This window comes from Seriola dumerili, unplaced genomic scaffold (assembly GCF_002260705.1).
Source record: "Seriola dumerili isolate Sdu_G_001 unplaced genomic scaffold, Sdu_1.0 BDQW01000068.1, whole genome shotgun sequence".
Classification (NCBI taxonomy): domain Eukaryota; kingdom Metazoa; phylum Chordata; class Actinopteri; order Carangiformes; family Carangidae; genus Seriola; species Seriola dumerili.
The window spans coordinates 1,566,218-1,580,811 of record NW_019174323.1 but is presented as its reverse complement, the minus strand read 5'-3'; the positions used below and the strand labels follow the sequence as shown (position 1 = coordinate 1,580,811).

The window sequence follows — 14,594 nt, the reverse complement described above, 5'->3', positions numbered from 1 at the left end:
CTGACACCGTTTCCTCTATTCATCCATCTGTCTTCTCCCTCCTGAGCCCTTCTCTCTCTCTCTCTCTCTCTCTCTCTCTCTCTCTCTCTCTCTCTCTCTCCCTCTCTCCCTCTCCCTTACTCTCCCTCTCCCTCTCCCTCTCTCCCCCCCATGCCAGACCAGTTCCCCAGCCTGCAGAGTAAGATGCGAGTGGTGCTGAGGGTGGAGGTGGAGGCTGTTAAGTTCCTTAAAGAGGAGCCTCACCGCTTGGACGCCCTGCTGAAGCGCTGCAACACCATGACTGATGCACTCAGCACTCTGCGCAGGTACACATATCAAACACTCCTCACTTTGTTTTTAAACCACTTCAACTCACAGACACATTTTCTCCTCTTGTAGACTTTTATTGTGATTTTCTGTGAGTCAAAAGTTCTGTTTACCAAATGAAACTCTACAGGGTTATGAATTATTTAAAGGTCCATATAGTCTAAAGGTAGATGTCCATGTGTAGTGTGATTATAGATCAGGTCTAGGTTCTATATTAATACTGTGAAAGTATCAAAGCCTCAGTCCACAGAGAAATGCACACAGCCTGTATTCAGACACTGAGACTTAAAACAAGCCTTCAGGACTTCCTGAACTTTGTGATGTCACAACAAAGCATTCACCGCTCTCAGCCACACCCCAAGCCCCGCCCACCTGGACCCACCATCCAAGCTTGCAGGATTTGGTTTCTCTGAGTGTTTACTTGAAGTCTATATTTTTATTTGATCACTCAGAAAACAGTCAGCCAATCAGCAGAGAGGCTCAGAGCCTTTTCATAAAAAGGCAGATGTTTAAGAATGTCTGAAAAGCGTTCTCAGTGATATTAAATTTCAGATGAGATACTCTCTTTACTTCCTAATCGTCCTCACAAACAGATTCTACAAAGGATTTCCAGGGATAACTTCTTGAAGATTAAGATTAAAGAGATTAAAAGCAGAAATTTAATGATTTCTGACGTACGAGCGTAGCATCAGACACTAAATAATTACCTGTTAGTCCTGCAGGAACAGGTTCTGCCTGAATACTGAGAGACACATCAGAGAGCAACAGTTCCTGTTAGTGATGCTGAGGCAGTTGATAGTGATGTTCTGGTCAGAGAGAGTTCATCAGAGAGATGATTATTTCATCAAAGGAACTTCTTTACTTCTTTAAAATCCACCTCTGTGTCGGCCTCTGTTTGAAATGTTTCTTTTTTAATGCTGATACACGACCTGAGTTTCAGCTCTGTGACATGTAAACCACTTTGTTTTTATTATCCCGAAGGCTAAGTTTGTATCTATAACTGATCTATAAGTCATGTGGCTGGTTGGAAGACTGCAGCAGAAGAGTCGTATGACGTGTTTTAATTCTTTTCGACCTCCTGTGCCGAGGACACATTTTGGTCTGAGGCAAAATAATACTCAAATAGGTTTGACACCCTCTGTCTTATTCAGTGTGAAGTGAATGACAATGGCTGAAAACAAAGTGTAAAACAGCAGAATCATGTTCTGCATGAGAGGACTCCGACAGTCTGGCTGCGAGGATAAAATGGAATAAAATGGAAATAAAGAAAAAAGAAGAAAAGAAATAGAATCAAAATTAGCTGCTTGTAATATTAACTCCCACCTCAAAACACACCTTCACACACACACCTATTCTTTGACTCCAGCACTACTATTCTATACAGTCATATTTGTATTATCTAATTATATTTATTCAACTTATTTTGTATTATATGCCTTGTTGGATTACTGTCTGTTGCTTTTGTGTATTTGATTTCTCTTCCTGTGTGTTGTAAGGTGCCTGGAAAGGTGCTTATGGATAAAATGTATTATTATTATTATTATTGTCTTTCACAGTTGCATCATTCTAATTCTGTAAAATTATATAATCAAATCGTACAGTGTTGTAGCTTGTATTAATTTATTTAGTTAGATCCCCATTAGCCACTGTGTTGTAACAGTGGCTACTCTACCTGGGGTCCCCTTAGATTCATAAACGATTCTTCCATGACAACAGATCAACATCAATACACATCCATATCATTCATACTCACAGTGAGACTCACAATACACAGCACAAGCCCTGTGGCGCACAACAACCAACACCAACCCAAATCTAATACACACAAGAGCTCCATTTGATAATTTAATTTCTTAATAACTGAGAAAAGAAAACTTTTCACAATTCAATCTGCTAAGTGACAAAAAAAAAGATAAATAAATATAAATAAGTGGGATGAAATAGCTCCTGTATCCATTTCAGAAAACTTAACAAACATTAAATTCCTTTAAACAAGAAAGTCATAATGTTCCATACTATTCATTGTGTAAACAAATACAATCTTAACTTTTTTTTTTTTTCTTTTTTTTTTAAACATATTGTACTATTTTCTGATGTCAAGAAATTTGGTAATGAAGTCCATGCCAGCTTGTAGATGGAAAATATTTTAGTATAAACTTCTGTCCATATCACAAACATTTGAATGTAGTTCCGATCAGTTTATTAGTCCACGTGAATTTTTGCATCATTGTAGCTTAATATCTTAAAAATAATGATTCCTGGGCCACTGTGCTCAAAGACGCTGACCATTTGTTCCCATCTCTCTCTCCTCTAATTTCCTGTCTCTTCACTGTTGACTCTAAAATTCAAATTAGTGTTAGTTCCAGCTCTAATAAGTGAATTGATTAGATAAACTTGAATTTTTGTGGCAAATTGACTGTATTTCATCTGTGTCTGGTAGTATCCAGATTGCTTTTCTAACACAGTCTAGGACCTTGACGGTGTCCTGTGTGTATTGTAGTGTTTTGTATCCCTCCTATATGTACAGACAAGTCACGGAGGGCGTGTGGAAGAGCCCCGAGGACGTCTCCAGCCAAGCACAGAAGCGGGCGGAGGACACGAGTCGCAGCTCGGACCTGGACATCCTGAACAGCCCCCCCCTCAGCCTCACCGACCTGAGCACCAGCGCCGGCCTGGCCAACTGGATGCCTGTGTCCGCCGGCGACGCGGACACCTCGGGCCCCGAGCAGGACATCCAGCCTTCCATGACCTTCAGAAACCGGGTCCTGGACGAGCTGCCGAGTCGGCGTCCTGCTGATAAGTCTGTGTCGGCCGAAGTCAGACTGGTAATCAGCTGCTGATTATGGATCGTATTGTTGTGTATAATCTAACACTGAATGCGCATTATACAGCAGTGTAAATATGTCAGTATTAACCAGATGGCAAATATTCATTTACATTTAAAACAGCATGTGACGGTGTTTAAAGTTCTCATTGACACCGTGTGCACACCCACAGCAGCAGCCTGGTTATCATCCATTTGTCCGTGTAATACAAGAGAACACAGCATGAATGCGTTTGTGCCTGTTTGTGATCTGCGTGCATCTTATCACTCACATGTACTGTATCTGTATATGTGTCAGGCGGCAGAGCGCGACTGGGAGGAGAAGCGTGCCAGCCTGACCCAGTTCAGCGCCCAGGACATCAATCGCCTGCTGGAAGAGACCCAGGCCGAGCTGATGAAGGCCATCCCGGACCTGGACTTCGCCGCCAGGCACATCAACAAGCCGGCAGTGCCCCCCAAGCCCCAGATCACCATCCCAATAACTTCCACTACAGCTACTTCTCCTGCAGCTGGGACCATCGGGACAACAGCCACCACAACCACAACCCCCACACCCAGCGGGGACCAGCAGCCTGGCAAAGTGCAGCTGGCAGCCCAGAAGCTCAACAGTATGGAGGGGGGCGGTTCACATCGAGGGTCAGGTGAGTGTATGCGGTAAAATCTGTTCATTGAACTTGTCGTGGTAAAAACAAGGTTCACGCTGCAGAGTTTTACAGTGAAGCGTGGTCTTCTGTCTGCAGTGGACCTCAGTGTGGCCAGGTACCGCACAGAGAAGCCCTCCAAGTCTCCGCCCCCGCCCCCACCACGGCGAAGCTTCCCGTCGGCACACGGCCTCACCACCAACCGCACCGGAGAAGTCATCGTCACCACCAAGAATCTGAAGGTGAGAAATTCTCAGGTCCAGGAGGAGGGTTGATTTTAAAGTCCCTTATATGAATGTCATTGTTTTATAGACTACCTGGCTACTTACTCTGATTATTATGAGAAGTTTATCATTTAAACAAAAGATGTAATTAGAGCTGAGACGATTCATGTGATCCCAGACTTGACTCCATGATGCTGAGATCAGGACTCTGTGGAGGTCAGACCATCTGCTGCAGGTCTCCTTCTTCCTCGTGTGTGTTGACCCGTTGTGATGCTGCAGGATGAATCTGGATCCAATCAGATCCCTCCTGATGTTGTTGTGTGATGGAAAAGAAGCTAAACGTCTGAAGTGTCTATGTTTGAATATCTCTGGGTTTATGACCGTGGGCTCTCGGAAATAGCAATTTTTCACTTTTTCTCACATTTTGAAGGCAAAATGGTTCATTGATAAATTGATAAAATAATCAGCAGATTAACCAATAATGAAAATAATTATTAGCTGCAACTGTGTAATAAAAGCTGTAATGATTTAGCTTCTGAAATTGTAAGTAAAGATGATCCAAGCCCAGATCAGCGCCTGGTTTAAGCCCAGGTCTTGGAAATGAAGCCACGTTTGCTGCTGGACGCCTCATTAGCTCTCCATTAAAACTCTGACTGTTTGTGAGTTGTGAGCGAATGAACTGCAGAGCCTTTAGATAAACACATAGTAACCAGCAGCTTCAGTCATTATGACAGTGAGTCACTGAGTCACGTGAGCTCAGCTGAGTTTCAAGAAGTGATTTTGCATCTAGTTCAGGTGAATCACAGCGTGAAGTGCAGCTGCTGCATGGGCTGTCACGATATTATCATGGCGTAAAGATGATGATTATTGCAATATCAATAGAACATTTTTTTAAGAATAAATAAATAATGGTAACTACAAGGAAAGAAGAAAGCCTGGGATTGGAGGATGAAGGTTGATCTGCAGGGGTTTTGTAGCCATGTCAACCACCAGGCTGCTGAAAGGGCGGGGGGGGGAATCCGAGGACAGGCCCTCCGGCAGGCTATCAACTCCCTGGCAGAGGAGCTGTCCGGCAACTGGCTCTGGATCAAACCAAAAGAAAAGAGCTGGGCGGCAGGATGACCAGCAGCCAGCGGGAGGGGTGAAAGCAGAGGGGGGGTGCACCTGGGACGCCACCATAGAGTCCTCTGGAGGTGTTGTGGCCTATCAATGAAACACCAAAGAAAGAGGGTGCGCACCTGATTTTGTTAATGCTGAAGTTGGACAGAGTCACTCTAACTCTCACATGGAGCTTCCTGCCGATTCAAAATATGATTTAAAAAGCTGTGATGTTCAGTCAGGTTGAGCCTCCAGGTGATGAAGGTGCGCAGCTTCACCTTCAAACAGTCTTAGTGATCGTACGTCGGGATTCAGAAACACGCTTTATGACACAAGTTTGATTCTGACCCACATGTTAAGAAGCCAGACTGTCGTGTACAGCAGAGTGATCTTCCTGTTGGTGGAGGTTTGGTTTAAAAACAAGCTGCTACGGCTCTAAATCCTCCCTGATCTCTGTCTGTGCAGAAAATTCACTTCAGTCTCCGGAGCAGCCTGGAATCTTCCAGGTGTTGCTCTAACAAGATGATGAAAACCTTCCTCAAGGACCTCAGCCAATTTTGATTGAACAGTGTCAAGTAGTTCTTCTTAGGTTTTTTTTTTTTTTTTCTGCAGTTCATCCACACAAAGTTCATTCAGTCTGAGGTCTGAGAAATCTGCCAAACAACTGCAGCCTGGCTGGAAGTATAACCCTGAACCTTTGTACATGTTTCTCCTCTTTTTAAGTCATTATTTTCATTTATTATTTTTATAGCAGATCATCAACTCACATATCTTCCCGCTCATCATTAAGCTCTTCTTGTTTACTTCCAGCTTCTCTGTCAATAAGTCCGCCCCTTGTCCTGTGCCCTTAACTGTCGATCCAGCCACAGAGGCACTGATTGGATTCTTTGTTGTTGTTGTTGTTGATGTGACCCATCCTTGGTTAACTAGACACTGACGTAGATGGAAACTCCTTGAACAGAGATCATAGGTGGAAGTTGCTTTAACTATGTTTCTCTGACATTTTACCAAAGATAAATGACTCCCTTGGTCGTCGTCTTCATGTTTCATGGAGTCACAGCCACATTATGTTGCCGTTAATGTAAATACTTCGTAGGTGAGCTCGCTTCTGCGCGCTCTATAAATAAAAACTGACTTGAAGCTTCCTGCAGTGCAGGCTCTTCTGCCACACCAACATCAGGAAACTCAGGCAGTGACACACTGGGCTGGATGTTTTACTAAAATGCTGCTGACTGTGTGTTGTTTACCTTCTTAATGATGCTGTTTGAGTGCATTTACCTCAGTACCCATGAGACCCACGAGGAATGTGGTTGTATCAAGTTGCTACACAACCACTATATAATACATATCGATTAATCTTTACGCAAGAGAAATTCAGAGCTGATAACAATAACCAATAATTATCTGTTCTTGTTGTGGGTGATACAACACTGCAGCACTTTGTAAACTCTGTTAAATTTATTTTGATTCTTATTAGTATTTGTACATAATAAATACATAGAAATAAAGAATAAGAATATTGGTTGAAAAGCTGCAGGCTGAAGCTATACCTTATTACACCTCCCCTCTTTTACAAACTCTGCTTTTAAAGGTGCTATTTAAATAAAGTTATTAATATTCATACACAATAACCACTAACACTGATCTACAAATGCAAAAATGTGAAGAAGAAACAGATACAATATTATTTTTCTGGAGGTGGAAGTGAAACATATTATAAGTTATTACATTAATTATCAAAGGGAGATCATGTAAATGAGCCTAAATGTGTGTGGTTTGGTGAAAGAGACAGTTCAGAGATACAGTAGTTTGGGGTCATAAACTAATAAAAGCCTCAGGACAGACCTCTTTTATGTATTTAGTCTCAAGTTATGTCAAACTGCACTATTAGCCTCTCGTGGCTAAATTGTTGCGTGTCTATGAGATCAAATGACATAATCATAATCCCATAGACATCCAGTAATTGAGCGAAACAAAGCAAGTAAACTATGGTGGAGTGAGTGGCGCCTTTTTCCAAGGTTTGTCTGAGGGGCGGTCCACAGTCTCAGACTGTGACCCCTGACTTAACATACAGTCAGATTCATTTAACAGTCACCTGAAAGATGCAGGTCTTTTACAGTAAGTCCTTTATCCTCTCCTCTCCTCCTCCCTCTGCTGCTGATGTGAAGAAACACCTGATCTACAGGTGCTGCAGGTGAGAGGAGGAGGGGCTGCTCTGCCTCAGTCTCACAGTCTCACAAGAATTCAGCTGAGTTTGTAACAAACAGCTCATTAGGCTCAACCATTACTTATAAGTAGCATTTGTTTGTGTATCGTTAACACTTCACTTTTACACGGCTGTGTGAAACCAGCCAGCTGTGGATGAAGAGGAGGAAGCTGCAGGGAAAGAAGATGCTACTATTCAACAAGTGTCTGAGAAATGACTGTACTGTCTCCTCCACTGACGGATTTGTTGCACTGAGGGATAACAAGCATCACCTAAAGTTTCAGTCTTGAGCGTGTGGTCCCTTGTGTGCAGCCGTGCGCCGCATTACCGGACGTAATTACCAGCTGAAATTCCAACACTGCAGACGGCAGCAGATAATTAAAAACCCTCACCACTGCCTTCTTTATGATAACGCTGGTCGGCCTTCGCTGTCTGAGGGACGTCAGATATTTATTTATCTACAAAGCCATTAGTGGAAAACAGGCTTCTTATATCTCATCCCTGCTCTCTGGTCCGCTTTGAACACTACAGCGACGGGTTGATGCTTCACGATTCCAAGAACCAGAGCTGATCCTGGAAAATCTGACGATCTGCAATGTCAGTTAAAGATCAAAACACTCACATCTCTCTCCTGCCAAATCGCCCTGAAAAATAATTAAAGTCCATATAGTCTAAAGGTAGATATCCATGTGTTGATTGATTATAGATCAGGTCTAGGTTCTATATTAATACTGTGAAAGTATCAAAGCCTCAGTCCACAGAGAAATGCACACAGCCTGTATTCAGACACTGAGCCTTAAACCAGCCGTCAGGACTTGTGGAACTTGGTGATGTCACAACAAAGCAGTCACTGCTCTCAGCCACACCCCAAGCCCCGCCCACCTGGACCCATCATCCTTACAGGATTTGGTTTCTCTGAGTGTTTACCTGAAATCTGCTATAATTTTATTAGATCACTCAGAAAACAGTCAGCCAATCAGCAGAGAGGAACAGAGCCTCCTCTCTTCTGATTGGCTGACTGATCTGTTGTTACTAGAGTTCCAGAGAGAAGCCTGAGAGAGGAGATGTAAAACTACATTGAGATGGTTTTTGGTTCTTAAAACCACAAATATATCTTCTTATGGATCAACACTTCAAATAAAACACAAAAGAAGAGGAAAATATGGAGCTTTACTAAATAAATAAATAAAATTGACGGATATAATTTTTTTGCCTATCCATCAATAATATTTTAGCCTCCTCCTGCTGTGATTAAACCTGGTGAGCTCCCTCATTAATTACATAACCTTTGCTGTGGGATGCAGTGCTGCTTGTTTTCACTGAAGCATAAGATTATAGTTCATGAAAATGTCAACATTTCTTTTGACTGTAAAATGCTGTAGGAAACTGTGAAATGCAAATTACAAGATCTGAGGCGACGGCTCCTCTCAGTGTTGTTTACATGTGAACTGTGCAGTAACAGGTCACTTTGAAGAGGTTTTAATGTTTATATTTCTGCCTTGGAGATGGAGGACGACGCTGACATGCCCAAAACTCTTGTGAAGCTGAGGCGGACCCCCTCCGACACCCCTCGACCCGCCTCGACCCCGCCCGTGATCGCGGCGTCCGCGATTCAAGACGACGACGATGAAGAGAAGATCATCGCTGAGCTGGAGGTGAGACACCATCGAGCACTGATAAATGAACGCTGCTGATTTCTTTTTTTTTTTGTTTCTTTTCATTTGCCATGAAGTCAGTGTGATAACATGTCTCTGCCGCACTCTCTCACACAACCACCACGGATCAAAGATATTTCAGAGAACGCCTGTAACAGATTATAGTAAACGGTACAGCATCCTGCCAAAGGCCTCCCCCGCCCCTCGCTGCACCCTCGGGTCCTTGGGCAGAAAGGTAAATGTAAAACTCACAGCAGCCCTCTGCCACACCTCTGGACTTCTCTGCCCTCCTTTCCCTTTTTTATTCGCTTCTTTACTCAAGTCTTTCTAACCTCTAAAAAGTGTCAACATCTATATTCAGGATAGAAATCAAACTGAACATGAAGAAGTCAGATGTCAGGTTAATCACAGGTAGCAGAGAGCTGCGTATCCACCACAGAGCTCGTCAGTCAAGGAAAATCAAGTTTTAAAATATCCTCCGTTTACAGCGGGTGTTGACATGTGATGTGCACCTGGATACGTTGACATCCAATCCTTGGATCTTTTACATTTATACCTGGTATTAACATGTATTCATGTTATCTGGATTCTCAGCCACAGTAGAGTTACTGCCTTTAACTATCTCAACTACATGTCTCCTCATCCAGATACAGACTGTGTGTTGATGCCAGGTGTAAATGGAGTGTAGATGTCAAAATGAAGAGTTTAATGAAAAGAATTTAAAAGCTGTGTTCACATTTTTTCAAGGCGGGCGCTCCGATCCCTAAACAAATAATAAAGAACATCCTTATTTGATTTGTCTAACAGAGACAAATCAGAGACTTCATTTGACTTTTGAATGTGTTTTTGGACCATGGATTTTGTCCGTCATTGCTTGCTGTACATTGAAATGGTTTGAAGAAGGGATCCGCCATCAATAATCAGAAAATCTATCATGTGTCTGCAGGTAACACATTTACAAAACAAAAACCTCAGTTACAACATTATACGTACTTTTATATATCTTTATAAACATTAAATGTTTATTTGAAAATTTTCAAATAAATTTTTAACAGAAAAGCGGAATATTAAAAAAACCCAATATATATAATGTGTTTACATTATATCAGATGTGATGCAGTGAGGTACTGAACTTCTCTTTCCAACCTTTTTAACACTTCCTCTCCTGCTGACTGAGTTTCTGCCTCCTCTCTGAGAGCTGTGAACATTTGCATGATGATCTTTGTTTGAGAATCTTGCAGTGAGCGTTTGTTTCATCCTCTCAGTTAACCGCCGCCGCCGCCGCCGCCACCGCCATGTAGACGTACAACCTCGTAACTGACGGTGCGATGTGCAGTGAGTCAGCATGGACCGAGGCAGATGACGTATTTAGTTTTGTGAACAGCGAGCGCACCTCCTGACAGCTCTGGTGACACACTGAGCTGAGTAAAGAGGTCTTGTTTTTGTTGGAATTATCGCACAACGGCGCTAAGCAGGTAGCTGTCAAAATAAAGGACAGGGAGGGGAGGGGGGGGGGGATTTCAGGTTCAGAGCTGCAGACAGACTCTCTGAAAGAATCTATTTTCCTCCTGCAGGTGTTTTAAATTCAGAGCCTGTTTTTATTCACTTAAAGCATTTAGGTCACTGTTTTATCTGTAAAGTTCTTGTCAGCAGTGATTAATGTTAGCAGAATAAAACTACGTCTCTTTCTAATGTTGGTCATTAAAACGACATTTTCCACAGTAGAGCGTTTTCTTCTTCAGTGCGCGTGCTGCTTAGGGATTCATGAATGGTAACCGGACACCACAGGGGCTGTCTGAAACATTTCTTTACTTTGTTTATTTATTTGCTCAAGAACAAATAGAGAAATAAAATGCAACAAATCAGAGCAATCATTAGCCCGGTTGGCTGTAGTGTACATTTTCGGAATGTGTGATGATGAGAGAATGGCGGTTTTGAGCATTCACTGTAAAATTAAGTCAAACTCAAATGAGACGTTTGTTAATACCTGCTCTCTCTTGGCTCCCACAGAACAGCAGCAACTCTCCGGGGCCAACGAAGGGCCCCACCGTCGCAGCTAGGCTCAAACACCTTCAGCAAAGCAGCCTGGAGAGGCCCAAAACCCGCAAGCAGAAAGAGGATTTCCCCAAAGTCCAGGGCCAGCAGCAGGTATTCCACTTCTAAAAAACCTCCACCTCTGATGCTCCGTCTGCCTCTCCTCTCTGCTGTCACTTCAAAGGAAGTCCCCCCCTCCCTCCCCGCGACTTCTGCAAGATGAGAGAAACTGTATAGGCCCTACCAGCAGACAATATGAGATTACCCAAAAACCAGAGGGGGAACTATCTACAGAAACCTTGATTTTTACCAGTTCTTGATGTGTGTTTTGACCTTTGAGTTACTGGATCTAACCTAGCTTGCTTAGAGATCAAGTTTTTGTCGTACGAGTCTGTCGATGTTTTGATTTCCTGAGGAAGGTCTTTGGTGGTGCTTGTGACTGATTAAACTAGCTTTATTATAATAGTCAGATCTATCCAGATACACCCTTTGCCTCCATTGTGCGACATAATCTCCAATAATGCCACGGAATGATTTCATATCTCAAGGTCAAAGTGATGATATTTCACCATGATCCAGCCATGTTTTCTCTCTCTGACCCCCCCCCCCATCTCTCGTTCTATTCATCCGATAATTACCACATGCTGCTCTTTTTGTATTACCTATCCTTTAAATCTCGAGGTTAGCAGACAGCGATGCAGCAGAGTTAGCTGCACAGTGTTGTAGTACGTCAGTGTGGCTGGTATTGAACAGCCTGACACATTCCAGCCAACAGGCCAATACATTACACTAGCTTTCTGAGAACTGCCTTTTAACAGCTCTAATGCTACGACTTATTATGCAAGATAACAAGAGAGAAGCACAAGGAGCAAGGTGACCTGAAGAAACAGTTTTCAGCTTTTCAGTTTAATGTGCAATAAAGAAGTTTAAAGGAGGGAAAAGAGAGCGGAGCATTGTAATGGAAGAGCAGTGGGGAAAAAAGAAATGCAGCAAGGATCTGAACATTACCTGCAACTATATACCTAATTATGAAATTTAATACCACTCAATTTCTAGCAGTTGGATATTTTGATTTGAAAACCATCTGTGTGAAATTACATTGATTGAATTTCTTTCTTTGAAATCTCCAAGGTCCAACTTGTGCAATTTCGAAAACCTTAAGTTCAATGAACTCATTTATCAAACAGCTATATTGTGACTGTTTTCATATTAATCAATTTGTACCGATGAAATTCCAAAATTCACTCTTGAACATCCAGGACACCAACAATAATCAAGTGTGATGAAACAGAATCAATCAAGTAAGGAAGTTCAGATTTTCTTGATCAATTGATTCATATATATATTATATATATATTTCTTAAATTACAAGATGACGTCTCCAAATTGCTCATTTAAGACCAAAACCTCACAGCTGAGTCACTGGAACCAGACAATGTTTGGAATTTTTGGAAATTAGATATTTCATCAATTTTCAAAATAGTTGTCAATTTAATTGTTTTGGCTTTAATTCACATATTAAGTTTTCCATGGTGATTAAATTTCAAAATTAGTTTTCAGTTGCTTATAAAATTTGAATTATTATTATTATTATGATCTCCTCTAACCCGGCCGTCCACACACACAGACTCAAACACTGGAGGTGAATTGAATTGAGACCGTTGAATAATGGTCTCAATTTATTTTATTTTATTACTTTTATTATTTTGGACAAAAAAATCTCATACAAGGAGAAGAAATGTGTTACACCAAATTTAGCCACTAGGTAATTTCCATCTGCAGTCAATGTGCAGGTAAATGCAACACTAATAATACAACCTAATGTATTAATACAAACACAAGCTCAAGATAAAGATGCAAATACACAGATTTCAGTCATTACAGCCAACACTATGCAACAAAACACACAATCGCTTTATGTAAACAGTCATAGATACAGGACAAAATATAAAAACAAAGATATAATATAGCACTTATATAGAAATAAAGAAAATTGAATTGAAAAGAATCTGGTCACAGTGTGTTACACAAGTTAAGAGAGTCTACAGATGTCCTCTTCCGAGAGGCAGCAGCAACCTGCGCAAAACCAGCCCCGCTTGTTTTGACTCTCCTGTGATCAACGGTTTCTAAACTCTCTGTGGCTTTAGCAACCTACCAGGACTAGAATAAGAATCCGAGCCCTCACCCAGGAGAAGAGCTACTTCGTCCTGCGGTGTAATAAACTGCCCAATCAGAGCTGAGTATGTAAATTACCCGCTCAGTGCTCAAGAGTATGTGTGAGTGAACGGAGGTTAAACTCAGCACTTGGCTGCTGAACTCTGGCTCCGCTCGTCTTATCTGCTCCTGCAGACTCTCCAAGCGGCCCCCGACCTGCTGAGGGGAGCATCCCCATCCTCGCCACGGTCGTTTAAAAAAAAAAAGAAAAAAGAAAAAGAGCTTTCAGAAAATCCTCTGAAAGAGAAAATGATAACACATCCAGGGGGAGCACCTTAAATGCTCACACCAGTTTCACCCGCAATCATCGTCTCCGTTACCAAGCTGCAACTTCAGGACTGTTTTCATCCATCAATGAATTCATCCATTAAACATGCAACGCATCATTTATGAGTTTATTTAGAGTTTAAAGCAGCTCATCCTCACGGGCCCAGACATCTTTAGAGACGTTCATGCATCAGGAAGGGCAGTGTCTTTGACTACAGCTCCCATTGGCCCTAACAGAGCAGTTAGCACATGGCTAACACGACTGAGCACATGTCAGAGCCATCTGGACAGAGAGACGAGGAGGATTAGTATTCAGGGCTGGTTGTGTCTTGTACTGGTCTGAGAATCATATCATTTTTTCCACCTCATTTCCTGTATTTGCTTTTTAATAATTCACCATGTTAGAGCCTGAGAGCAAATGGTTAAATCGTGCTTTTCTTAAAGTCACTTTCACATAGTGAAGACACGGCTTGTGATAATGTCATCAAACAAGGTGTCGATGATACAGAAACACCTTCTCTTACATATTGCCCCCATGGTGTCATTTATACTGTAATTTAAACACAGATAGATATAAATACATTTGACAGCCTGTTTATGTTCAGACAGTGTCGTGGCTTGTGGGTCTAATGACGCCACGTGTTTAACAGTTAATGTAAAGAATCATGATGCAGTAAAACAGTGGGACAACAAAACATTTCACCCATAAGAAACTAGAATCAGCTGCCGTCTTAGTTCCTGTGATTTTACTTTATTTATGTCATTTCTGTTGTGGGTGAAGGATTCAGTAACTGCCCGCACAGTGGCTCAATGCAGCAGCTACGTCTTTAGTTAAGACTTAAATCTGACTTTTTGAGTCCTACTTTAAAGAATTATTATGACATTGAAATTTGTCATTTCAGCTATTTAAATTTGCAGCAACAACAAAACACAGGATCTGAACTTTCTGCAGTCTGGATTTGTATTGTTGCCCCAGGCTGCAGTCACTGTATGTCAAGAGCGTATATATATATATATATATATATATATATATATACAGTATATACTTTATATGAGCCAAAACTAATGCTAAACATGTTGATTTCTGTCTAACTCTAATGGAAAATTATGCAGTGAGGCAGTAAG

At 41.8% G+C, this 14,594-nt stretch overlaps 1 protein-coding gene across 1 annotated transcript in view; it reads left to right on the top strand.

Moving 5' to 3' along the window:
• Positions 1 to 13,228, top strand: part of LOC111219574 (SRC kinase signaling inhibitor 1-like) — a 63,042-nt gene extending 49,814 nt beyond the window's left edge. Inside the window, exons 13-20 of the mRNA XM_022742293.1 lie at positions 158 to 305; positions 2,834 to 3,131; positions 3,429 to 3,771; positions 3,871 to 4,013; positions 8,805 to 8,954; positions 9,088 to 9,189; positions 10,965 to 11,102; positions 13,136 to 13,228. Of these exons, the coding sequence (XP_022598014.1) occupies positions 158 to 305; positions 2,834 to 3,131; positions 3,429 to 3,771; positions 3,871 to 4,013; positions 8,805 to 8,954; positions 9,088 to 9,189; positions 10,965 to 11,102; positions 13,136 to 13,228 (1,415 nt within the window). The remainder of the gene's footprint in view (positions 1 to 157; positions 306 to 2,833; positions 3,132 to 3,428; positions 3,772 to 3,870; positions 4,014 to 8,804; positions 8,955 to 9,087; positions 9,190 to 10,964; positions 11,103 to 13,135) is intronic.
• Positions 13,229 to 14,594: the final 1,366 nt, after the last annotated feature.